The sequence below is a fragment of the Lotus japonicus genome, chromosome 6 (assembly GCF_012489685.1).
Source record: "Lotus japonicus ecotype B-129 chromosome 6, LjGifu_v1.2".
Lineage (NCBI taxonomy): Eukaryota > Viridiplantae > Streptophyta > Magnoliopsida > Fabales > Fabaceae > Lotus > Lotus japonicus.
Genome location: NC_080046.1, coordinates 31,582,784 through 31,607,182, shown reverse-complemented (window position 1 = coordinate 31,607,182; position 24,399 = coordinate 31,582,784). Strand labels below are relative to the sequence as shown.

General features: G+C 37.8%; 1 protein-coding gene across 1 annotated transcript; it reads right to left on the bottom strand.

The window, feature by feature from the left end:
• Window positions 1-288: 288 nt before the first annotated feature.
• LOC130726934 (clathrin heavy chain 1-like) lies at window positions 289-12,080 on the bottom strand. Its single transcript, XM_057578253.1, has 30 exons — window positions 11,894-12,080; window positions 11,506-11,710; window positions 11,209-11,297; window positions 11,045-11,123; window positions 10,783-10,910; window positions 8,991-9,089; window positions 8,785-8,893; window positions 8,506-8,585; window positions 8,198-8,425; window positions 8,046-8,111; window positions 7,382-7,498; window positions 7,022-7,219; window positions 6,723-6,839; window positions 6,530-6,589; window positions 6,132-6,218; window positions 5,676-5,759; window positions 5,438-5,572; window positions 5,273-5,335; window positions 5,092-5,196; window positions 4,888-5,000; window positions 4,527-4,779; window positions 4,277-4,413; window positions 3,922-4,200; window positions 2,835-3,837; window positions 2,115-2,600; window positions 1,827-1,997; window positions 1,520-1,705; window positions 1,171-1,293; window positions 972-1,082; window positions 289-886 (listed from the first exon to the last, which is right to left on the bottom strand). The coding sequence occupies exons 1-30, from the start codon at window positions 11,933-11,935 to the stop codon at window positions 722-724; spliced, it is 5,118 nt and encodes a 1,705-aa protein (XP_057434236.1). The 5' UTR covers window positions 11,936-12,080; the 3' UTR covers window positions 289-721.
• Window positions 12,081-24,399: the final 12,319 nt, after the last annotated feature.

The following is a 24,399-nucleotide window of genomic DNA, read 5'->3' as shown; positions in this document are numbered from 1 at the left end:
CGAGGGACGAAAACCAAGCACTTGGTAAAGGTTAGGGACCAAAAACTTATTTAAGCCTTTTTTTTTTTCTTTTCAGTTTACCCCTATTTCTACCTTCCTTCTCCTAACATAGACTTCAACCACCCTACTTCGCTTCTCCCCTCTCTGCTACCTAAAGAGTGCTAAGTGATTGAGATTGGAACCTCTGGATTAGGCCAAACTCTGCTTAAACTGTATTTTAACGTTTTAACATGAATAATAATGGAACTAGAGTGGTGGAATTAAAATATATATTCAGAATTCAGAACATTCAAGTCCTAATTAGAGACCAATTTCAATATTAGGTAAATGTTTATATACCATAAAGAACAATTAAGTCCTAGACAGAATACATTTATGACTACATCACTACGTAAACAAATAATAATTAGAGAAAATAAACTATACATGTCACAACCAAGCCAAAGAATAAAAAAGATCCACCAGGATCAAGTGACCACCCTTGGCTCCCACAAGAATGATCAAACAACAAGAGAAAGAAAGCAAAAGAATAAGAACTCAAAACTTTAAGTGCAGAAAGCCGCAATCATTGGAAAGTAGTAGCAAGCCAGACAGCAGATGCTTGGTGCCACCACGTGAAATTCTTTAACCCTAAGGAAGTAACCCTGAATGCAAAAATGAAACATTCTCAACTAACTTCACCAGCAAAATTTATGCTGAACTCCTCTCCTTGGTTGTCAACTCAGTAGCTTGGGGGCATGCCAAAAGGAGGCATTGGCGGCATCCCCATTCCACCCATTCCGCCCATTGGCGGAGGTGGTGGAGGGCCGTATCCTCCCCCCATTCCTGGCATCCCTGGCATCGGTGGTGCTGGCAAAGCAAGTGGTAACAACTGGGAATACATATTCTGGAGATCATTGAAAAATGTTAATCGAATAATCAAACAGAATATAAAACTGATGGTCTTATAAAAGGAAATTAGTAACAGGTACCTGTTGAGCAATTACGTCCTTTTCCTCCTTCTCCTTTGCTTTCTCCTCATTTTGTGCCTCAATTTTGTCCTTGATAAGCTCATCTACCTTGCTTGTATACTCTCGAATAAACTTCAAAGAATTAAGCAAAGACAGTTAACAATAAAAGAACAAATTTCTTTTCAATAAATTTAATTAAGGGACCCAAACAAAAACATACCTGTAGAAGATACGGGAAAGCGAAATCAAGTATGTTGTTCATCCAAGCTAACTCAAGAGCAACATCTGGCCGTATGATATCATAACAGACAAAGAGGCATGATGCAAAACACTCTTTCTTCCCCTGCAGAAATATCAATATATTCCTTTGTAAAAATTAACGGAAAAGAACTAGTGCAGGAAGCAAGCGGAAGAAACCAATAATGGGCTCTAGATAGAAAAAAACAAAATTATTTTAAAGTGAAGCAGGAGTCAAACTGCACTGTCCCAAAAGGGCCTAGCCTATTTAGTATCTAATCCTTAAATACTGGAGTTCAAAACTTAACAAAAAAGGACAAGAAAATAACCACCTTCTCAATAAAGTAGACAAGCAAATCTTCGGAGAGTTCACGATCCCCAGATTGAGAGCAAGTCTCCATACAGTCCTTGTAAAGATTGTCTTTCTTTGACAAAGCAATGGATTGCTTCCATCTTCCTGCTTTCTTATAAATGTATGCAGCAACACGCCTCATCTCAAGAAGTTCATGCTTCTCAATCTGCTCAAGTGTATTGTTGAAGCCAGTTAATAATATACAAACACTTTGGATTTCTCAGAAACATCCACATCTTAATTTTTACTAAATTTTTTAAATAAGATAAAAGATAGACAGGATTCACCTTCTGTGCAAGACCTATCTGATCGAAATTGTCATGCAGATCTGTTGATTCTCGAAGTCTATCATAGTCCTCTTCCTCAACATATATTTCATTCAGAGCTTCATTCACAGCAAACACATTATTGCTTTGGACTGCAACCATGTACGGCTTGACTAATTTGAGGTGGCCAGCCTAAAAATTAAAAATCACAAACAATGTTATTATAAAAGATGTTTAAAGCCAATTGGATATTTAACAAAATAAGATTATACAGTAGGAATTTGGCTATAGGGAATAAGACATGCACACCTTCCTCATTATATCTACTACACGGGTATGGTCCACACGAAGAGCAATCACATTTAGAAGATCATTTATTACATCAGGATGTTCTTGCAAGTAGAAGTGAACAGCCTTATAGTAGAGTTCCACACTGGCAATTTTAACTATGATATCTTTGAATTGCATATGGTCCCAAGATTCTGGAGAGTGATTCATGACAGTGGTAGCAGCATTATCAAACTCATCATATTGGATGTATAAGTATGTAAGTTCTTTCCAGTGTTGTTGTTCATCACATGCCCGAATAAGCTTTGGAATGTTAAGCCTAGTTGAGAACAACTTAATGTGTTCCATTAGCTTCTCTTCACGATATCTTGCATAAAGAACTCCCAATTCAGTAAAGATACCCATATGAGCACGTTCCAATCCTAGCCCACTCTCCATTAGAGATATGAGCTCATTGAAGCATCCTCTGTTCTGATAATACTCACTAACCTCCTCCAAATCATCCACCTTCATAACAATACAGTATGTAATCAGAAAACTTCAAAAAGTTAGATAAAGTAATCAACAGTTTGTGAGCTACTTGTTTTAAGTATTTAGCAGCAGTGCATCATTTAACTTGCATTTAAACGTTTCCATGTATCACAAAAATTACAGAAATTTTTTGAAGTGAAGTGGCGGAAATCAATCTTCATGAGAAAAAAAATTCAAAATGTCAACTTATATACAAGAAAAGAGTGTCACCTGAATGATGACATTGAGACCACAAATCTGAGCTAAGCGGAACTCCTCATTATCAACACAAGCAAAACAAACTTCCTTCCAAGTTTTTGCGCTGTTTGCCTTCCGGGCAGCATCAACAGCGCCCTGGAACTGTTTAAGCTTTACTAATGTTACTGCTAACTTAGCCCAGTTAGATATAAAAGCAAATATAATTTTTGCAGCCTCATAAAGAGCCTCATCATACAAGCGGTCTCCAACATTCGGCAAATTGGCAACATTTGGCATAAGTATGAACTCTTCAATTTCTCCAAGCCGATCAATCTTAGCATAAGCATAAATGAGCTCACTGTCCACCTTGGGCTCTTTGGTCTTCTGTCTAACCATGAGAAGGTACTTTACCAGGTCATGGTATACATCTGCATCTTCAGCAGCCTTTATAACTTCTAAGAAATGAGTTGCATCATCTGCACGAATGAAGGACTCAATAGCATCACTCACCAATCCTTCTCTTAATTGCGCCTTGGCCACCTGGGTCCAAACAGCATCCTCTTCAACCCGGAAAGCAAATTCCACAGCACGATCAATAGTTTGAAGGTTATCCAGCAGGACATTAACAGCCTGAACATTCAAATTGAATTTCTTGAAAATAGCAAATGCTTCTTCATATAGCTGTGCTTCCACTGCCACCTCCCCTACTGCAGGCCCATCAAAGTTGTCCAACCTGTTTATGTAATCCATAACTCTAGAAGGATCTGCCTTGATTGCAGTAAGGATCAGCAAATTTTGCAAATTAAAGTTTCCACTAAAAGCAGAATTTTGTAGCACAATCTTTTCAAGAAGCTCAATTAACTCATGTGGGAGGTCGGCAGTCATAAAAGCTTTCACTGCAGCTGAAACTTGTTCAGGACTCTTGCTTTCAGGCAAAGCAGTAGACACCACTTGATCAATCAACAACCTTCTGAACTCATTCTCAGGATTAAGAACTTTCTCCCAGAGGTCAGAGTCCATCCTTTCCACAACATATCTGAAAAAAAAAAATAACACGAGTGACTCAAATTAGTATTATAAAACATAATGATATCTTCCTTATGAAGGACAATATACATACCTTGCTTGGAGTTTGAACAAGGAATTTTTATTAGTTACATTAACTAGCTCATCATCACATTGCCCTCTTCGATAAGCAACAACAGCAAGGGTAGGATCCCGCTTCTCGCAATATTTACCAACAACTCGAGAGTCATAATATGGGTTGGTTGTGAGAAAATGCTCAGGATTGTTGTTGCTGTCAATGATGATTTTACCCAGCGCATTATGTACATGTACATCCTGACTTCCTTCACTTACAAGATGCTCCAGGAACTGAGTCAGTAAGCGGAGACGATTCCTATGCAAAACAAGTGATATGAGAAAGAGTATGGCAATGACTTTGGAAAAGAAAGGTAGAAAGAAAACTAGCACACCTCTTCTCACATTCTTCAACTAAAGGCTCAACTGGCAGAAGAGAACGAACTGAAAGTATGAGACCTTTAATGAAATCTTCAGGGCATTCATCATCTAACAACTGTCCTACAACTAGAGGAGCATTTCCAGGATTGACCTAAAAGCGAGAAGTGTAATAATTAAATATTAGTCTTAAAATTTTGTTAGATTTAAAACACACCCGTATCCTATGAATCACAAAAATTGAATAGAATCCTGAAACAAAGTTACCTTTTGAACATAACCTTCAATATAGCGAAGCATGTTGTTAGTATAAAGATAATGGGTAAGATCCGGAACAAAACCAAAACGATCGCACACATTAATTAGTGGACGTGCATCTGGAAGCTTGGCTTCCATTAGAAAATTCTTTGTCTTCTCAGCATCATAAAAATTCGATTCCCGAGTCACACGCTCTACCTCCTTAAGTTGTCCAGTTTTAGCAGCAGCTTCAATGTACTTGAAGTGAATATCAGGATCCTCACTATACAAGAAAGAATAAAAAGGTAAATTACAATAATTGAAAGAAAACTAGAAAACCAAAGCAGACTGTCAAGTGAACTAAGGTAACTCATTCTTTAATATGAAATACCTGGAGCTCAAGTATGCACCCAAGAAAAAGTACAGTCCTTCATAGGATTTGAAATTCTCAAAGAGTTTAATACATGCATCAACTCCCAGCTGCTCAGAATATTCCTTAGCAGTCTAAAAATCATGCAAAATGCAAATAAGATTCTCTAATAATCGACTTATGGAATAAAAAACTGCCTAATGGCAACATTATCAAAAACAGTACCTGCACAATTATTTGAAGATTGCCCCTAAGATTGACCAATAAAAGATCTTTCATACATTCAAGTGCCCATTCTCGGGAAAGGGTTCCAAAGAACTCAACTAAAGCCTGCAAAGCATCATATATTCAGAATGTAAAATGGTTTTATGATAGATTAGGTCATTTGAGCAATTGCAATCCATACCTGTGGCTCAATGGCATGTGTATTCACAATAACACGTTTGATATCAGGCAACTCAGAATAATGCTGCACATAACAAATACAAGGTTCAAGAAATTATTCTCACAAGGAACGCCACTTAGTCAGTCAGTATTGCATCAGAATTAGTCAATTAGAAAAGTCAAGAACCTGAAGAGCCCGTATGAACAGCCCCGCCTTTTCACAGAGTTGTCCAATGCGTGGGCGATCATAATGACTAAACATGCCATTGGCCAATATGGCATCAGCAACATTTGGAAACGTCACAAGATTAATTTCCAGAACCTAAAACAATATATTGAGTATCATCATGTTTTTCTTTTAAAAAAAACTATATGCAATACTGTTAAGTTCAGGGAAACATAAACAGCGCATAAAATAAAAGAACCTTTGTTTGAAGATATCCATGTTCAGGCAGATTTGGCTTCAGCACATCCAACAAAAAAGCTGTTGCCTCACGGATCAAATTTCTCTAAAAAGTAGCAGAAGAAAAATATAAAGAAAAGGTTCCAGCCCACACAAAAAGAAGGGTAAAATTGTTTCTTGCTTTAACAAATAATTCTCAGTTATTGATATTATAGGAAAAGATGTTAGCCAAAAATTGTCAAAAAGCATACCAAAACCAGTTTCAACTTTCAAGAGAGGTTAGGTTTCATATCATTATTATCTTTTCTCAGTTTAAAATTTGAAAACAGAACAGAATGAACACCACGAGAGAGAAAAAAAATGTTGTACTTGTACATGATCGATGATACAGCCTTCTTTAAGTTACATCGAAGTTAAAAATAGTATGAGAACAACGAACCAGGTACCATTAAACAAAAAAAGTAAATTGCAAATAGACCTGAAGAAAGAGATCAGTTATTGTGTTGTAGTCAACGGGGCAACCTCCCTCCATTTGAGACATCATCAGAGCAAAATTTACAGCACCCTGCAATGAAGGAAGTTTTGTATTATGCTACACACCAATAAAAAAACCAATGTAGATGCTCAAAAAAATAAATAATTCAAAGTAGATTAGCACGATATAAATATTGTTAAAAGGAAAACATCACAAGCATCAAGAAACCATTTCCATTTGGACCTATTTAACAGCCATGCATGAGGTGCAACGAATTCTAAGTAATGATACGCTTAAACCTTTGAAAAAAAATAAGTGCACTGTGCACCACAAAAGTGAACCCATTCAGAAGTGAAGTGTAACTTGTGAGTCAAAATTATGTTCAGAAATAACCTGCTTACCTGTGGGTCTGTCCGTAAAATTGTTTGCAGAAGAAACATGTAATCAGGTGTGTATCCAACCTTCAGCAAAGAAAAAGAGAATAATGCATCAGAAATATACTATATACAAAATTACGCCAAGCAACACATGAGATACAATATAAGATTCATATCACTATTTTTGTGATTCTACTAAACCAAATAAGAAAATTACCTGCTTAGAATATATCAGGATCTTGTCAAATTCCCTCCTCTCCGCAAAAGCTGCAACAACTTTTGGTGTGGCTCTAGCTTTGATGTAGATTTTCAATGCAAGGTCATTATCCACCGTCTGCATTATATGCCGGTCTCATTATAATTTGAAAGACAAAGGAAAGAAGTATGAAAAACAAATCAAGGAACAGAAATGAGTTGCTTTGAAAAGAAAAGATAGTTTAGATTTCCTTCCCAAAAACCTACAAAAATCAATAAGTGCAATTACAAAAGAGAAAACAAATTAAATTTCTGCAGGACCTTCACAAGGTCACCAAGCTCCTCGCAGCATTCTAGCTTATCCTCTGCTAGCCAATTTTCCAAAAGATTCTTTTTGTTCTGATTTACGACAAGTCGTGACAGTTCCAACGATTCAAAAGCATTGAGTTTTCCCCTGGTTAACAGAGTTCCAAAGTATTGCAACAGTGGTGGCGTTTGCCCAGCTTGCACAGGAACACTCTGAAGAAAATTAACAAGGGCGAATCAAGAACTTGACATGAAGAGCATATTAAATTTCCATATTAAGGTGGCTCAATTTCATTAGCACACCACAAACCAAATGCATGAACTTAACAAACCCAATAAATATGAATGGACCACCATATGTAATGCAAATAATACCTGAAATTTAGCAACAGTGTCAGGAGTACGAAGTATTCCCCGTGGTGATTCTGCAGCAAGCTCTGCAGCTTCCTTATACTTGGTCTGAGCAAACAACTCTTGAAAACGTTGAACAACCTAAGAAAATCGACAGAAACTTACAATCACGGGCAAAATGATTCCCATGGGTGAAATCAGCTAAGAAAAACATCACAGTTTTGGCGAACTTTATGCAAAAGTAATTTTAATGAAATTTATATGAAAGGGTAAAAAAATCATGGTTTTCGTATTCTTTTGACCAAATTTCCCACAAGTAGTGGTAAGCTTACAAACTGTGGAGTGTCAATCCTGATATTCTCTGACAGAATAAATCGTACTAGCAGATGCCACAAAAATAAATAATATATTGTTCATCATTTTCTTGTATTTTATGTTAATCGACTTGACGATAATTGTTCTACTCTAGATTACACTCCGGAGATGCTTTTAGGACAACTACAATTTATGAGACAGAACGCATAGAAAAAAAAATTCTAGTCAAGCATTTATCTGACTCATCAGAGAGTCAGCCAATTCTGGAAACAATAATCAAAACGCAAACTTTTTTTTGGTACATGGTCAGAACACAAACTTTAAAATGACAGATAAATAAAATACATAATAAATCAAATGCAACTCAAGTTACCAATTCCTCTGCACCAGGGAGGTTTCCTCTTTTAGCAAGATTAACAGCAAGTTCCAAATTATTTAACTGCACAATATCCAAACAAACATTTAGAAGTAGGTACGAAAAAAAGTTTTCCTAACTATTCAAGAATGGTGTAACACGTAAAATACCTGACCGCTAACAAAAGGCACAATGGTGGCCTCATTCACAGTAGCAAGCAACACCTGACCACGTCTATTTATGGCATAAAAGCCTCCTGCAGTTGATGCTTCAGCGGTCAAAAATATAGGATCCGGACTGATTCGATTTCTGTAAACTGCAGTGGCAGACTCTAGATCATAGACAAATAAAAGCCCAAGTTTCGTGATAACATATATCAAGCCATATTTATTCGAAATCTGCACAATAAAAACAAATCAAATATTTAACATAATATCTATTGGGAATAGAGAATCCAAATTTAAGTTTAAACTTGTACCTGCATTGACACAGGAAAATCATCAGCAAAGTCTGGAGGAAAGAACAGATCTGCTTGTTTTTTGGTAAATGTTGGCTTGCCTGACAACAAATGGAAGTTTTGTAATTAGATTGTAAACTTCCGCCGATTTATATCCCATTATCTCCTATTTTATTAATATATCAAATTAATACTAAAAAATAATATCATCCTTAACAATCTGTATTTTTGCTGAAAAAGGATAATCTAGCCATGCATACCTACTTTTAGAAAAAAAAAAAAAAAAAAAACCATGCATACCTGGCTGGGCACCAAGTTCAATGACATGCATCTTCGATGTAACCTGTCCAGCATTGAAGCTCTTTGATGCAAAACAAATAAGAATCGAGTCCTTATCATTGCCAGTAACCTACATGTTGTATAAATTACAAAAAAAAAACAGCATTCAACCTACAAGCCACACAGTTGAAATCCATAATAATAAATCACAAAGAAGGGACAAGTACTCTAAATGAGGCAAATGAGGCTGCATGCGCTTCAAGAGCCTGACTCCGTTGTTGATCCACAGAGAAGAGTTGCATGTTTCCTTTTACTAGTTGCGGCCTCTGTAACCAACAATATAAAATACCATTAATCCAGTAATAAATCATTTCAGAAGGTTTGATCTTCTGCAATCAATCCGAATCATGTCAAAGGATGAAATACCAGGGAATTTTAAACCATAAAAAGAAAGAATTGTAAAATTTCCAATCTTAAAATATAACTACATAACATATGTAGAAAAAATGATTTCATTAATAAGGTATGCAAAAAAAGTTGAAGGAGGATAATATATTTAAAATATCTAAAAAAGCAAGAGAACCAACAAGTCAAAAACCGTTGTATTTAGTAAACACAGTAAGGAAAATTTTCTAAAATTCAAAGTGAAAAAGATTATATATAAACAACAAAAATAAAAAAATTAAGTAATAAATGAAAAAAAAAAAACTCAGGAAAATGTAGAGTTGAACCAGCAATTGAGTGTGTATCTGGTTCTCAGTTCACAGTGTTAGGGGACAATTTTTACAAAAAAACCCGAAAATGAAAGGAACTCCTTATTTCCGTTGGGTTGAATGTGCTTTCAAGTTGATCTCAACTTGAACCCAAACACACCCGTAATAATTAGAAAACAAGGTCAAGTAAATTTATTTGAGTAAATTATTCTCCCCTCCCTTGAGAGAAGCTTGAATTAGACTCCCATCCCGTCTTAATCCAAAATATACACTCCCCTCTCATAAGAGTTAAATATAATAATATATATAACAATTTAGTAAACTTTAGCATTAATGAATCTTTTAATGGTTTGAACAACTACGAACATGTCTCCTAGCAAATTTGTTCTTCTTTTACAATAATCATTGTCATCACTAACTAATTTTGCACACTTTAATATTTTAAGGTGAGCTCAAACACGAATATTGATTTTAGAAGATAAAATGAAGTTTAAAACTTTTTTTTTTCAGCTTCTAAACTTCATCCGAAATATATATTTCATCTTTAAAATGTCCCATAATTTATAGTAGGATTTAAAACTATATACTAATGATGACAGAATCATAAACAGAGAAAAAATATATCCATAAGAAGCCTATTTATATTAAAACGGACTAAAGCGCATATATATATTTATCTCTTAGGGGAGGCCAGTGTAGATTTAGAAATAAGAGGGGAGTGTAATTCAAGCTTCTCTCAAGGGAGGGGAGACTAATTTACTGAAATAATCATAAGAAAAACTTCAATGTTTTTATATCACAATATTGTGTATACATAAAAAAAAGGACAATTAGAGTAAAATGGCTAAATCATTAAATTATTCACAACAGGAAGTATGAAATTTTTGTTTCTCATGAGTGATTCAGAAGGTATTTCATAAACAAGCATAATATATCCTATAATATATTTAGGCATAATATCAGTTAGAAACAACCAACTTACATCACAAATCCATGCACCCTTCACAAATGTCATTCAAGTGCGTAACATATTGTGGTGAGAAAGAGGAATAGGAAAGGTTTGTTACGATCCTGTAATTTAGGTATACCAGGTGTACATATAAGGATAGCACTAAGTGACTACATTTCAATAGTTCATATAAATTTCCTCATGATAAATAGTCACAATCAACCCATGGCATAGGATTTGAGAAAATTTGCTACCTTTTAGTGAGCTGACACACAAACACAAAGATACAGTAAGGGGAACTGGTGATACCACAAAGTGCAAGGGATGGAAAGTTTCTATACGAAAGGAAACACACACCTCAGGAGAACCGGGAGCAATTCCAATCAAAACCAGCCACTTTTCACTAGGATCACAACGATAATTGATAATCTGGTTATTTGCCATATTAGCTGTTCGGTCAAACACCTTGACAGGCTCACCATCACCTACATATGAAAAATGGTAAAAACGTTAAATTCACAAAAATTCAAATTAGAGTACAAACTAAGCACAAGATGATCGACTGTCAACTTTATATAGAATCACAGACACAAACGGACAATAGAAAAAGACTTTCTACCTTCGATTGACCAATGATACACAGACGATTGAGTGACTACACCTAGCATCTTTGGGGTTATCCACTTCCAAAAAACAACCTAAAGGAGACAAATCACAAGACAATTAACAATCACAGATACAATCCAACCCATCATCCGGGAAGAAGATTCTACAAAGTCACACCTGTTGGGTCATTTGATATGATTTCATCTTTGTTTTCGTTTCAATGTTGAACACTTGCAAATGATCCTGAGTAGTGCCCGGAACTTGAGCTGCACGAAGAACACCACACCACATTCAATGGGGAACCAAAATCCAAACACATATAAATATGCACACTACCTACAGCTATCAAATCCATTAACTATCACAATGACATGATCCGAAATTTCAATCAACAAACACAATGATTGAATCAATACTATCAGAATCTGTGACCAGGAGCTGACAGGTAACACAAATCAGAGAATGTTAATTCACCTTTGAGAGCGAGAATTCTGGTGTTAGGGTTCATGAGAGCGGAATCAGCAGTGATGGGGCGTCTCAAAGGCTGCATGGGCATGTTCATATCAATCATGACAACACTGTTCTGAGGAGCGGTTTCCCTGACGCAAATGTACTGCTCCGATTCCATCGTCACGTGAGTGAACGTGATGAATTGCGGGTTGATTCCCACGCTACCCAGCTGCATTGATAAAAAAAAAAAAAAACGATCACCAAATCGGAGAAAAAATAAATGAAAATTTCAATCACAAAAATGAAAAATCGAATCCACAGGTCGATGAATCAAACGAAACGGTGACAATGGTGAGTGACATTGGGATCTGATGGGGCGAAATCAGAGCTCGGAAAACGCGGAATGACGCACCGTTAAGACTTCTTTCATGGAAATGGGGGCGTTTGCGGCCATGGTGGAAGGGGAGAGGCAGTGTTACGCTGCGAGATCTGAAGCAGTGAGCGAAGCCAATGAGAGAGAGAGAGGGGGAGAGGAAGAAGGAGAGTGTTGTGGAATGAGCAGAGAGAGAAGGTGGTGATGGGAATGAAATGAACTATCAAGTATCAAGTTCCTTTCTAAAAATGTGTTTTTTTTTTTTCTGTCTGTTTACTCTTCATCACAAAAGATACTGCAGATCCAGGCTTTCTTGTATAGGCCCTAAGGAGGATGATTTGGGCGTACAGCCCATTTGGTTTTCTAAGGAAATTTTTTAGGATCACTCTTTATCAAGTTTTCTTCTTCTTTTTAAGAGTTAAAATAAGGAGTTATTTATGGGGTGCATTTGTGTAAACAGTTTATTTAAGTAAGTATTTATGACATTAGATGTGCATAATTTGAAAAAGTTATTAATTATTCATAAATTAATCTAAATAGTTTCTAAAAATAAGCTTAAAATTTATGGTAGACCACAAGTTATTTGTGTAAGATCTCTCAAACACTTATATAAATGTTTTTGATATAAAATAACTCAAATAAACTCGTCAAATAGAGTCATCTCTTGGAAAGGACTACTATAGTTTAGTCTCCTCTTTCCTTTTTATAATTTATCATTTAGTTTTTGCACTTCCATCTCCAAATCATTTGCTCGTTTTTGTACATTCTCAACTTGAGCTTGAATCAATTGTTCGTTTGTGTTTTTGGTTATTGGTGCACTACTTGTAAATGTCAAGTGGTTTCGCGATGTCCCCAATGCAAGTTTAAAATGTTCAGCTAATGGAACTTGAGCATTTGAAATTTCTTCTTGATGCAACTCACCCACATTCTTCAAATTTTCCTATAACAAATAATAATATGAATAGATATTAATATATAGTTTTTGTTGAAAATGAGTAAACTTTAATTTCTTTTAATTCATGTTTTTGATATTCTCTATACTAAAATATAGTAATAAGATAAATCATTTTAGATGTAATCATAATATTAAAACTTACTACTTACCATAATTTGGTCTCCATTTGGAACACACCAAGTTCCGTTAGATCTCATATGCGTAGCCTTCTATAGTGTCACAACATCTGGCCAATCTCATAATCGCACTTGAGGAAGGACCTCTACCATCAACTGCACCTAAACTCACAGAAGTGGCCAAGGACACTAGGCGGGGCTTGCGACGTCTCTTGCCCTTTTTTGGACACCCTCTAGCAAAAAGATCATCAAGGACAAAGGCCTTCAAAGACGACGAATCCAAACCATCCGCCACATTAGAGAGCTGAGGTTGAGCAAATCCACAACTTCAAATGGGACCAAACACTCCAGACGAGAGGAGTAAAAACCAAGCCCATCACCAGCAACACATGGATGAAACGAGCCAACCTGATAGGCTTCTTCATCAACCACCTTAGTTGGAGGTAGAAGAGGTAGGAAATCATAAAATAAACGCCTAAGAAACGCATCCATGAAGAAGACATCAGGGGAAGATCTAGAAGAAGACCAAGGAAGCCCACTATCAAAGTAAGAAGCAAGAACAACCTTCCTTTCTCTAAAGATGAGACTAGGCATAAGAGTTATCAAAACAACACCCACAGAGTAATCATTGAAGACGATTCCTCTAATACCCAATTGATTAATACTTGGAGAAAACACCGTTATTGCCTGTGAATGATCAACTACCAACCTGGTAACTATCGGGGAGCAAAATCGGGATAAGGTGTCTCATCTATCACCGATGTTGTAGTGGGTCCCTCAAAAGCCTCATCATCCTCTACTTCTCCCGTAGAACAAGCAATTTCAGGGAAAAGCAAGGCGTCTCTCCCTTCATCAACACAAGTCGAGCCACCTTGTAGAATTGGCCTAAGCGACTCAAGGAAAAGGACTTCGTCAGGGATTCTCAGCCCCACCTTGCAGCAAACACCAAAGTAGAAAACTCCTCCGATATTGGAAACTAGGGAACATGAGTTACACCCTTATCACAAGTAGTTCCACCACATCCATAACAGAGCATAATGGCGCCTGAAAACCTTTCTTTACCCCCAAAACAAAATCTCTCTAAGAAGGAGCACCAAGACCAGAATCCGATTTCCCAGTGGCCGAGCGATGACCAGAAACTTTCGCCCCAAAATCCATCTCATCCTTAAAGGAAGGTTTAGCCATAGACACAAAAAGGGAAGCATTACCCACCCTCAAACCATCCAAATGTTTAACCGTTGTAGAAGCAGCCTTCAACGACGAGAAGCGAACAAAGGCGAAGCGAAAACGTCTACCAAGCCTCCTAAAGCGCTGGACAAAAATGTTCACCAAGCAACCAAATTGGGCGAATATACCTCTAATCCTATGATAGGAAACCTTTATGATATTAATATTATTATATCTATAAATATAATAAATCGTCAGATAAAGTTATGTAGCCGTGCCTAGCTTAGTGGTAAGCCAAATTAAGGAAATCCTAGGTGTTGGAGGTTTGATTCCTATTATGAGTGTTTTTAATTTTTTATAGCGTTTTTTTTATCAAAAATGAAAATTGGGAAACATAAGCAAGATTCGAGCCCGGGACTGGAAGGAAAATTATTCGTGTGCCTACCGCTGGGCCACTGGGTGCTAACTAATTCATATTACCTAATAATACATTGATATTATGATTGGGGGCATAAGAAAAATATGCATAGTATCCAAATCAAAATCGAAAAGATGAGGGGCGCGGCGGCACTGGTGAGCCACTCCGGTCCCTCCGCCCCTTGTGCACCAGCATCATCTTTCCCTTCACCATCGTCGTCTCAAATTGAGACGTCGGTTCAAACACTAGTGGTCATTGAACCATTTCTTGCTAAGGTTGAAGAGAACCTATCGGAACCCATTGACAAAAACAGAACAGAGAAACAGAGGTAAGCGATTGGAGGCTAGAAGAAAGCGAACGTGTAGAGATCAGAGCAGAGGAGATGACAGGGCGGCGGGTTGATATAGAAGAGAAGAAGAGCTTCAGGCTGTTGTCGGAGACTCGCCGGAACGACGGTGAAAGGCTCGATTCAAATGCCCAAAAACCTAAAGAGAAGACGCAAAAAATGGAGACCACCAAACTTGACAGATAACTCGAGGACAGTGGAGGTCGGGAGAGGGATGGTGATGGACGAGAGTCGCATCGATGGCGTAGAGCAGGGACGGCGGCGCTGGGTTCCATGTGAACGAACATGAGAGCAAATTAGGGTTCCATGCAAAATAAAAATTGGGCACTTAAACAATTTAAATATAAAGTATAACATGAAATATGTATTACTACTTCATGTCAAATATTATTAAAAAAACTAACTATTTCAAATGTCGTTTGCACAATTGATTTTGTGTCAATTATGGACTTAATTCCTTGCTTACTCCAATTAACTTTATTTTTCAAACTTCATTCCTACAGAAAAGTAAACTTAGTCAGTATTATAATTATAAATTTTTAAAGACAATTAAATTTGAAGTTGATGATAATAAATTAACGTTACCGGCGGTGAGCTCAGGGAATGGCAGTTTTCATGCTCGCGTCAATGACCGGCGATGGCAATGTAACGGGAACAATGGCAGCAGACCTTCTCGCAAATCATGGTCCGAGGATGTGCCTTCACGGCCTACCCATCAATCTGTGGTGGAGGGCATCATTGGCAGCGTCCAGGCCTGTTTCAGAATCGTCTGTCATCGCATTTCTGGCCAGGGGGATTTTGTTCGTTCACAACAACAGAGGCACTATTACAGATTTCCTGATCAATAGCAAGAACAACCACGGCAACAGGGGCACCGTTACAGAGCTCCTGATCAAAAGCAAGAACGACAGAAGCCTAATAAGCAGGAGGAGTCTTTCTTTGTGTTCGTGGATGGTTTGGGTGATCGGATAACTCTGGCGAAATTAAGCGCAATTTTTGGGAGAGCAGGAAGGCTGCAACATGTGTTCATTCAATTCAAAAAGAAATTCCAACGACGCTTTCGCTTCGGATTTGTGCGTTTTCACAGTGATGAAGGGGCATGGACGGTGATTCGCATGTTTCACGGTTTGCGCCTAGAAGGCAATTACCTCATTGTGTAGAAAGCAAGGATTCAAATTCCTCATCGAATGAAAAAAGTACCGTCATTGGAACGCAACAGATTTGAAATTCAAGGGAAAGTATGGAAACCAAAGGCTCCGCCTCTGCCTAAGGCCACTGTTAATGAACTTCCTGTCAAGAATAATGAGGCCCCGATACCTCAGAAGCTTGCACCATATGCAGGAACGTGTCAACTGCGTTTTACGACTGCTGAGATGGATGAGAATTGGTTTCAACGGTGTGCTCAAGCCCGCACACTTACTGCAAAATCTGTTGATGTAATACAAGATGATTTGGCACAAATAGGCTTGTATAATTTTCGTCTGATCCCACTTGGTGCCAATGAGGTTTTGTTAGAATTTGAGAATTAGGAAGATATGCTGGAAACAATCTCGGAGTGTGCCGATTTTTTGGCGAAGGAATTATCTGAAGTGAGACCGTGCACAGCGTTAACTTTTGGTAATGCTCATTTTGTTAGGGTTAGATTATGGCAAGGCCCGATTGGATTATGGACCGAGTCTTTCTTTATTGCTGTCGGGAATAGGTCGGGGAGCTTTGTGGAGTCTGATATAGCAATCAAGTCGCATCATAGGGCTGATTACACACGTATTTTAATTCGTATGCATCATCTGCTTTTACAATGTTTTACTATGACAGTGGATGTGAATGGAACTTCTTGTATAATTATGGTAGAAAAGGATGATGTTTCTTTTGACTATAGTACTGTTTACGACATGCCGTCAACGCCGTGGGAAGTTTACAACTCTGAAGATGATGGCGCTTCAAAGGAGGAAGACGAATCAGATGATGAAACCAAGAACCTGCTAGCCAAGATTGACGATGTGCGTCCAAGCCGAAACGACAACGATTATGAGTTCGTCGTTGATGTCGATTCTAACAAAGAAGACAAAGTTTACAGGGACGATAGAATGGAGGGTCTTCACGTGTTGAAACTTGAGTCGCCATCTAAGATGGAAGCAGTAGCGTCTGAGGCCAAGGATGATGGCGGTTTGGAGGCCTCGCCGGAGGCAGCGGTGGTTCAGGTGATGTCGCCGGCGACGAACTTAACAAGAGCGGTTTTTTGAAAACCAAATTCAATGTGAATAATGAGGAAATCAATTCTGAGGAGATTCAAAAGGAGTAGTTACAGGTCTTGAAAGAGTCAAGTTATACGTTGGATGAAATTGAGAACTGGAAGCAAAAAGTAATTTCAGAAGGAATCAAGATAAAAGGGAAGCAAATTTTAAATAATGATTTTCAAAATTATGTTCTTAATTGTGATAACAGATTTTCTGTTACAGGATATTCATTTAATTCACAGGATTTCTTTCTGAATCATTGTTGGCCTCACCAATCTGCTAAGTGGGACCTGTTTCAAGTTCAAGGGCTGAAACTGTGTTTGCCTCATGAGTTTAATCAAAATCAAATTCTTACGCCAACTTTAGCTTCTTAGGAAAAGAACGACGTTGATGTTTTCGTGCGTACGTCTCCAAACCAAATTGTTAGGCAGTAAGCTCCAATTGTGCATGAGAACGTTCTAACACAAACACCTCAGAAGAGTGCTTTACCCCTTACGTGTGTAGAGTCTAGCGAACCAGAGTCGCCAGCAGCCGTGATTTCCCCGAATACAAATTCATCAAAGAGAATTTCACAGCGGGGGCGTCCAAGGGGAAGCAAAAACAAACCCCAATCCTTTCCTGCGGATTTTTTAGAGCCTGTAGTAGGTGAAGACGGTGTGACGACTCGCGCGCAAAGAGCTTGGCTGATTGGGAAATAGTTGAGACTTAAACCAAGAGGGTCGGAAGCTTTGATGCTGAGAGGTTTAGAAGCTCAGATTCGTGAAAATCATCCCCATCTCAATTAGTATGTCAGGGCCTTAGCTCACTTGGAATGTACGGGGCTTAGGAGGAACAACGAAAAGGGAGGCTGTGAAAAAAATTATTTTGCATTTGAAACCAAAACTTCTGATGCTTCAGGAAACAAAATTAAATGAGCAACGACAGCATATTGTGGAGACTTGGATGCAAGCTATGCAGATGAGTCATGTTGAGGTTCATTCTGTTGGGTCAGCGGGTGGTCTTATGTGTTTGTGGCAGGAGAGCTCCATCCGTGTTTTGTCAGTAGTGTCAGACTCATGGTTTATTTTCTTGACAATGAAAATTTCGTAAGATCAAGTTTTGATCTAGTAGTACAACTCTATGTTTTGATGATTACAAGTTAACTATTAAGTATGAACAATTATGGTACTCTAACGTTGTTTTCTGAGTGTTCAAATGACAGGCCAAGACTCTGGACCTATCTCACAAAAGTCAGAAGCACAATGCTCAAAGAGTAACCTCTGCAACGCTTTCGCACGTACTATGTTTAATCTGAACAGTAGATCAAGCTTCAGAAGATCTGAATATTACAAAGCTCTGATATGGATTCAGCTCACTAGAAGCTCTGAAGGATCAAACGCTCTGAAGGATCAGAAGCTCTGAAGGATCAGACGCTCTGAAGGATCAAACACTCTGAAGGATCAGAAGCTCTGAAGGATCAGACGCTCTGAAGGATCAAACGCTCTGAAGGATCAGAAGCTCTAAAGGATCAGACGCTCTGAAGGATCAGACGCTCTGAAGCATCAGAAGCTGAGTAGTGAAGACTCTAAAGTCCAAGAGTAAGCTGGCTCTGAAGACCAAGTACTTCTCCTCTGAGTCCAGAAGCCGAAGGTACAAAGGTCAAAGGATCCAAGCTTCCCTCTGACTCTGATCATCAAGTTTCACAAGTTCCAAGATGAAGCATCCTCTGATCAGAAGTCAATAAGGTTGAAGGTCATGTCGCTATCCAAAGTACAAAAGCAATTGTACCATTCCTGACGACCCTACCTAAATGATTCAGCCACAGCAGAACTTGGAAATTCCAGATCTGCCCTCCAACGGTAGCATCTCCATGCAACGTTCAAACCCTAATCCTTGGAGTATATAAATAGGCTGAAGATTGAAAGATGTCGCCTAAGAAACTTTATCACGCGCAAGAAGTATTTCAAATCTTCTTAGCAATCTTTCTTCAAATAGAACTAAGTGTGTTTACTATCAGCTTTTGAAGAAGCACTTATTTGTAAACCCAATACATTCAAACAGTTGTTTGATTTACCTTTTGGAGATCAAGGTTGATCGGATCCTAGAGAAGACTAAGAGAGTGAATCTTAGTGTTAGCTAAGTCAGTGTATTGTTAGTCACTTTGCAGGTAGCAAGTGCAGTTGTAACAAAACTCTGATTAGTGGATTGCCTTCATTCTAAGAAGGAAGAAATCACCTTAACGGGTGGACTGGATTAGCTTGAGGGATTTATCAAGTGAACCAGGATAAAATCATTTGTGTGCTTTCCTTATCTCTTATCTCTGCACTCTTATCTTTGGTGTTCGAAGAGATTTATTTAAATCTCAAGTGGGTTGAGTTTTTAGTTGTAAAACGCTATTCAAACCCCCCTTTCTATCGTTTTTCATACCTTCAATTGGTATCAGAGCGCAAGTTCTGATTACCACACCAAATTATAGTTAGATACATTAAAAGTTGTCCATAAACTGATTGTAGATAACAAGAAGCAATATAAGCAAACCCTGACTCTATATCAATAGATTTTTATTGCTTCAATTGATACAATGTGTGTTTCTCTATAATAAAAAAAAACAGAAAAGTGTGTTCCTCTATACACTCCTCCCTAAACGACATCCAAGAGACATCATAATGTGGTACGACAAGACACTTTTGGCCATTAGAGAGGAATTTCTCCATTCAAAATATTTATGTTGTCCTCTTTCTCCTTTGGTCCTATTCTACTTATTTCCTTACAATTCTCTATTTGTAGTAAGTTTTACTTGATCTCTACGAACTCATATCACATACAATGGATTAATAACATCGATTTTAAATTTATGTCCTCTCAAAAGCTATCTATATGTTGGCATCTTTATCTTTTTGTCCTACTCTAAACCCTAAACCCTAGAAATTTAACCCTAAACACCAACATTTATTTGAGCTCTACGAACTTGCATCACATTCGATGGAGGAATACCATTAGCTCAAACTTATCGTGGTACAACAAGACACTTTTGGTCATTAGAGAGGAATTTTTCCACACAAGAGCCATATGTTGGCCTCTTTCTCCTTTGGTCCTATTCTACTTATTTCGTTACAATTCTCTATTTCTTGTAAGTTTTAGTTGAGCTGTATGAAGTCATATCACATAATATGGATTAATAACATCGATTTTAAATTTATGTCCTCTCAAAAGCTATCTATATGTTGACATCTTAATCTTTTTGTCCTACTCTAAACCCTAAACCTTAAACCCTAAACCATAAACACCCATATTTAGTTGAGCTCTACGAACTTGCATCACATTCGGTGGAGGAATATCATGAGCTTATACTTATTGTGGTACAACAAGACACTTTTTGTCATTAGAGTATAATTTCTCCACTCAAAAGCTATATGTTGGCCTCATTCTCCTTTGGTTCTACTGTACTTATTTCGTTACAATTCTCCATTTGTAGTAAGTTTTAGTTGAGCTCTACGAACTCATATGACATACAATGGATTAATAACATCGATTTTAAATTTATGTCCTCTCAAAAGCTATATGTTGGCCTCTTTTTCCTTTTGTCCTACCCTAAACCCTAATACTTAAACCATAAACCATAAACACCCATATTTAGTTGAGCTCTACGAACTTGCATCACATTCGGTGAAGGAATATCATGAGCTTAAACTTATTGTGATACAACAAGACACTTTTTGTCATTAGAGAGGCATTTCTCCACTCATAAGCTATATGTCGGCCTCATTCTCCATTGGTTCTACTATACTTATTTCGTTACAATTCTCCATTTGTAGAACGTTTTAGTTGAGCTCTACGAACTCATATGACATACAATGGATTAATAACATCGATTTTAAATTTATGTCCTCTCAAAAGCTATATGTTGGCCTCTTTTTCCTTTTGTCCTACCCTAAACCCTAATACTTAAACCATAAACCATAAACACCCATATTTAGTTGAGCTCTACGAACTTGCATCACATTCGGTGAAGGAATATCATGAGCTTAAACTTATTGTGATACAACAAGACACTTTTTGTCATTAGAGAGGCATTTCTCCACTCATAAGCTATATGTCGGCCTCATTCTCCATTGGTTCTACTGTACTTATTTCGTTACAATTCTCCATTTGTAGTAAGTTTTAGTTGAGCTCTACGAACTCATATGACATACAATGGACTAATAACATCGATTTTAAATTTATGTCCTCTCAAAAGCTATATGTTGGCCTCTTTTTCCTTTTGTGATACCCTAAACCCTAAACCTTAAACCCTAAACCCGAAACACCCATATTTAGTTGAGCTCTACGAACTTGCATCACATACGGTGGAGGAATATCATGAGCTTAAACTTATTGTGGTACAACAAGACACTTTTTTTCATTAGAGAATAATTTCTCCACTCATAAGCTATATATTGGCCTCATTCTCCTTTGGTTCTACTGTACTTATTTCGTTACAATTCTCCATTTGTAGTAAGTTTTAGTTGAGCTCTACGAACTCATTTGACATAAAATGGATTAATAACATCGATTTTAAATTTATGTCCTCTCAAAAGCTATATGTTGGCCTCTTTTACCTTTTGTCCTACCCAAAACCCTAAACCTTAAACCCTAAACCATAAACACCCATATTTAGTTGAGCTCTACGAACTTGCATCACATTCGGTGGAGGAATATCATGAGCTTAAACTTATTGTGGTACAACAAGACACTTTTTGTCATTAGAGAGGCATTTCTCCACTCAAAAGCTATATGTTGGCCTCATTCTCCATTGGTTCTACTGTACTTATTTCGTTACAATTCTCCATTTGTAGTAAGTTTTAGTTGAGCTCTAGGAACTCATTTGACATACAACGGATTAATAACATCGATTTTAAATTTTTGTCCTCTCAAAGGCTATATGTTGGCCTCTTTATCCTTTTGTCTGACCCTAAACCCTAAACCTTAAACGCTAAACCATAATCACCCATATTTAGTTGAGCTCTACGAACTTGAATCACATTCGGTGGAGGAATATCATGAGCTTATACTTATTGTGGTACAACAAGACACTTTTTGTCATTAGAGAATAATTTCTCCACTCAAAAGCTATATGTTGGCGTCATTCTCCTTTGGTTCTACTGTACTTATGATATGGCCCAAGTTGATGCAAGGGCTTGATGGATCGTCTAGGATGATTTTAGGACTTGAGAAATCAGAGTTGGAAGGGAAAAACAAAGAAGAATTTCGTGCAAGGAAAAGATGGACAGAATTGGAATGGAACTTTATGGATATGGAAGTGCAGACGTCACACAAAGGTGGTGGCAAACCTTTGATAAGTCAAGGTCTTGAATCACTCAAGGGATATGAGAATCACTCTCAACAAACTGAACTAACTCAGAAAAAATAATCTTATTCATTCATGTTCTCCATGCTTGGCCGTCCCTCCCTTTTAAAAGAGTTTGGCTTTGTTTTTGAATTACAAAGGTGAGACATGGTCTTAACTCCAATTAATGACTAATTATGGAGTTTTAACATCCAATTCTGAGCTGAAAATTCAAATAAAAACTCCTAATGAGCTGGTCAAGCTCAGCTTGTAACAGCCCCTAAACTTTCTCTCATAACATTAAACAAAAACAGGAAATTAACTTCAATTGAAGGAGATTCTTGGAGTTTTTACTTCAGCCATCAAGAGCTGATGCAAACTTGGAATATTCCTCCCTTAAAGCCTTCTTATTCACGCCCCACATGCCTCCACTTCAGGTCCATTAATTGCTAATGCATCCTTGGTGTATTAGGGACTTATTGGATTGAAAAAAAACTAGAAATAAAATTCGAACTCAGCTCCAATTAATTGGGCTGATCTTGGACGACTTCTTCTTCATAGTTCATGAGGAAATTCACCAATTTGGGCTCAAGTTCTTGCACATGGGTTCCTTCCTCAAGAGCTAATGCTATCATCTGTTGAAGTGCTTCCTTGGCCCTTTTAGCCCTTGCCCTTGTCATGGGCCCTCCAAGTCCTTTTAGTGCTCCATGGCCCATGTCCCTGTCCTTGTCCTCATCATTCCCTCCCTCTTGAAAAGGATTTGACCTCAAATCAAATTCTCCTCCATCTGCATCAAAGAGAGATAAATCAGAGACATTAAAGGTTGAGCTGATGTTATACTCACCTGGAAGCTCTATTTTGTAGGCATTGTTATTGACTCTCTCAAGCACTTGAAAAGGTCCATCCCCTCTAGGTTGGAGTTTGGATTTCCTATGTTCTGGAAACCTTTCCTTCCTCATGTGCACCCAAACCCAATCTCCGGGTTGGAACACCACCTCCTTTCTTCCCTTGTTAGCTTGCCTAGCATAACTCTCATTCTTTCTCTCAATGTGAGCCTTCACACGCTCATGCATCTTCTTGACATATTCAGCTTTGCCCTGTCCTTCCTTGTGCTTGAAAACAGAAATGTTAGGCATAGGCAACAAATCAAGAGGAGTCAAAGGGTTAAATCCATACACTACTTCAAATGGAGAGCAATTGGTAGTGCTATGGACAACCCTATTGTAAGCAAATTCAACATGAGGCAAACACGCCTCCCAAGCCTTTAAATTGGCCTTAAGGACAGTCCTAAGCAAGGTGCCTAGGGTCCTATTAACCACCTCAGTTTGCCCATCAGTTTGTGGGTGGCAAGTGGTGGAGAACAAAAGTTTAGTGCCTAACTTCCCCCATAAAGTCCTCCAGAAGTGACTTAGGAACTTGGTGTCCCTATCACTAACTATGCTTCTAGGCATCCCATGAAGTCTTACAACTTCTTTAAAGAACAAATCAGCAACGTGACAAGCATCATCAGCTTTCCTGCAAGGAATAAAGTGAGCCATTTTTGAAAACCTATCAACAACCACAAAAATGGAATCCTTACCATTCTTTGTTCTAGGGAGGCCTAAAACAAAGTCCATTGACAAGTCAACCCAAGGGTATTCAGGGATTGGCAAAGGAGTATACAAACCATGTGGCATCACCTTAGACTTAGCCTTCTTGCAAACAATGCAATGTTCACAAAACTTGATCACATCATGTTTCATTTTGGGCCAATAGAAATGTTCCTGTAAAGTTTCTAGAGTCTTTTGGACTCCAAAATGACCCATTAATCCCCCAGCATGGGATTCTTTAACAAGCAGTTCTCTAATGGAACTTTTAGGCACACACAACCTGTTTTCCTTAAATAAAAATCCATTGTGCCTATAAAATCCATTTTGAGAAACTTTCTCACAAGCCACAAAAATTTCAGCAAAGTTATCATCTTTTTCATACATTTCTTTCACATGTTCAAGTCCTAGCAAT

Bases quoted from the DNA above. Each gene is read 5' to 3' on its own strand.
- LOC130726934 (XM_057578253.1), bottom strand. From the start codon at position 11,935: ATGGCCGCAAACGCCCCCATTTCCATGAAAGAAGTCTTAACG. The intron at 1,294-1,519 runs GTGGTTATTTTC...ATATTTCTGCAG, and splicing joins TTGTCTACTTTATTGAGAAG to GGGAAGAAAGAGTGTTTTGC. The intron at 887-971 runs GTACCTGTTACT...AATGATCTCCAG, and splicing joins AGGACGTAATTGCTCAACAG to AATATGTATTCCCAGTTGTT.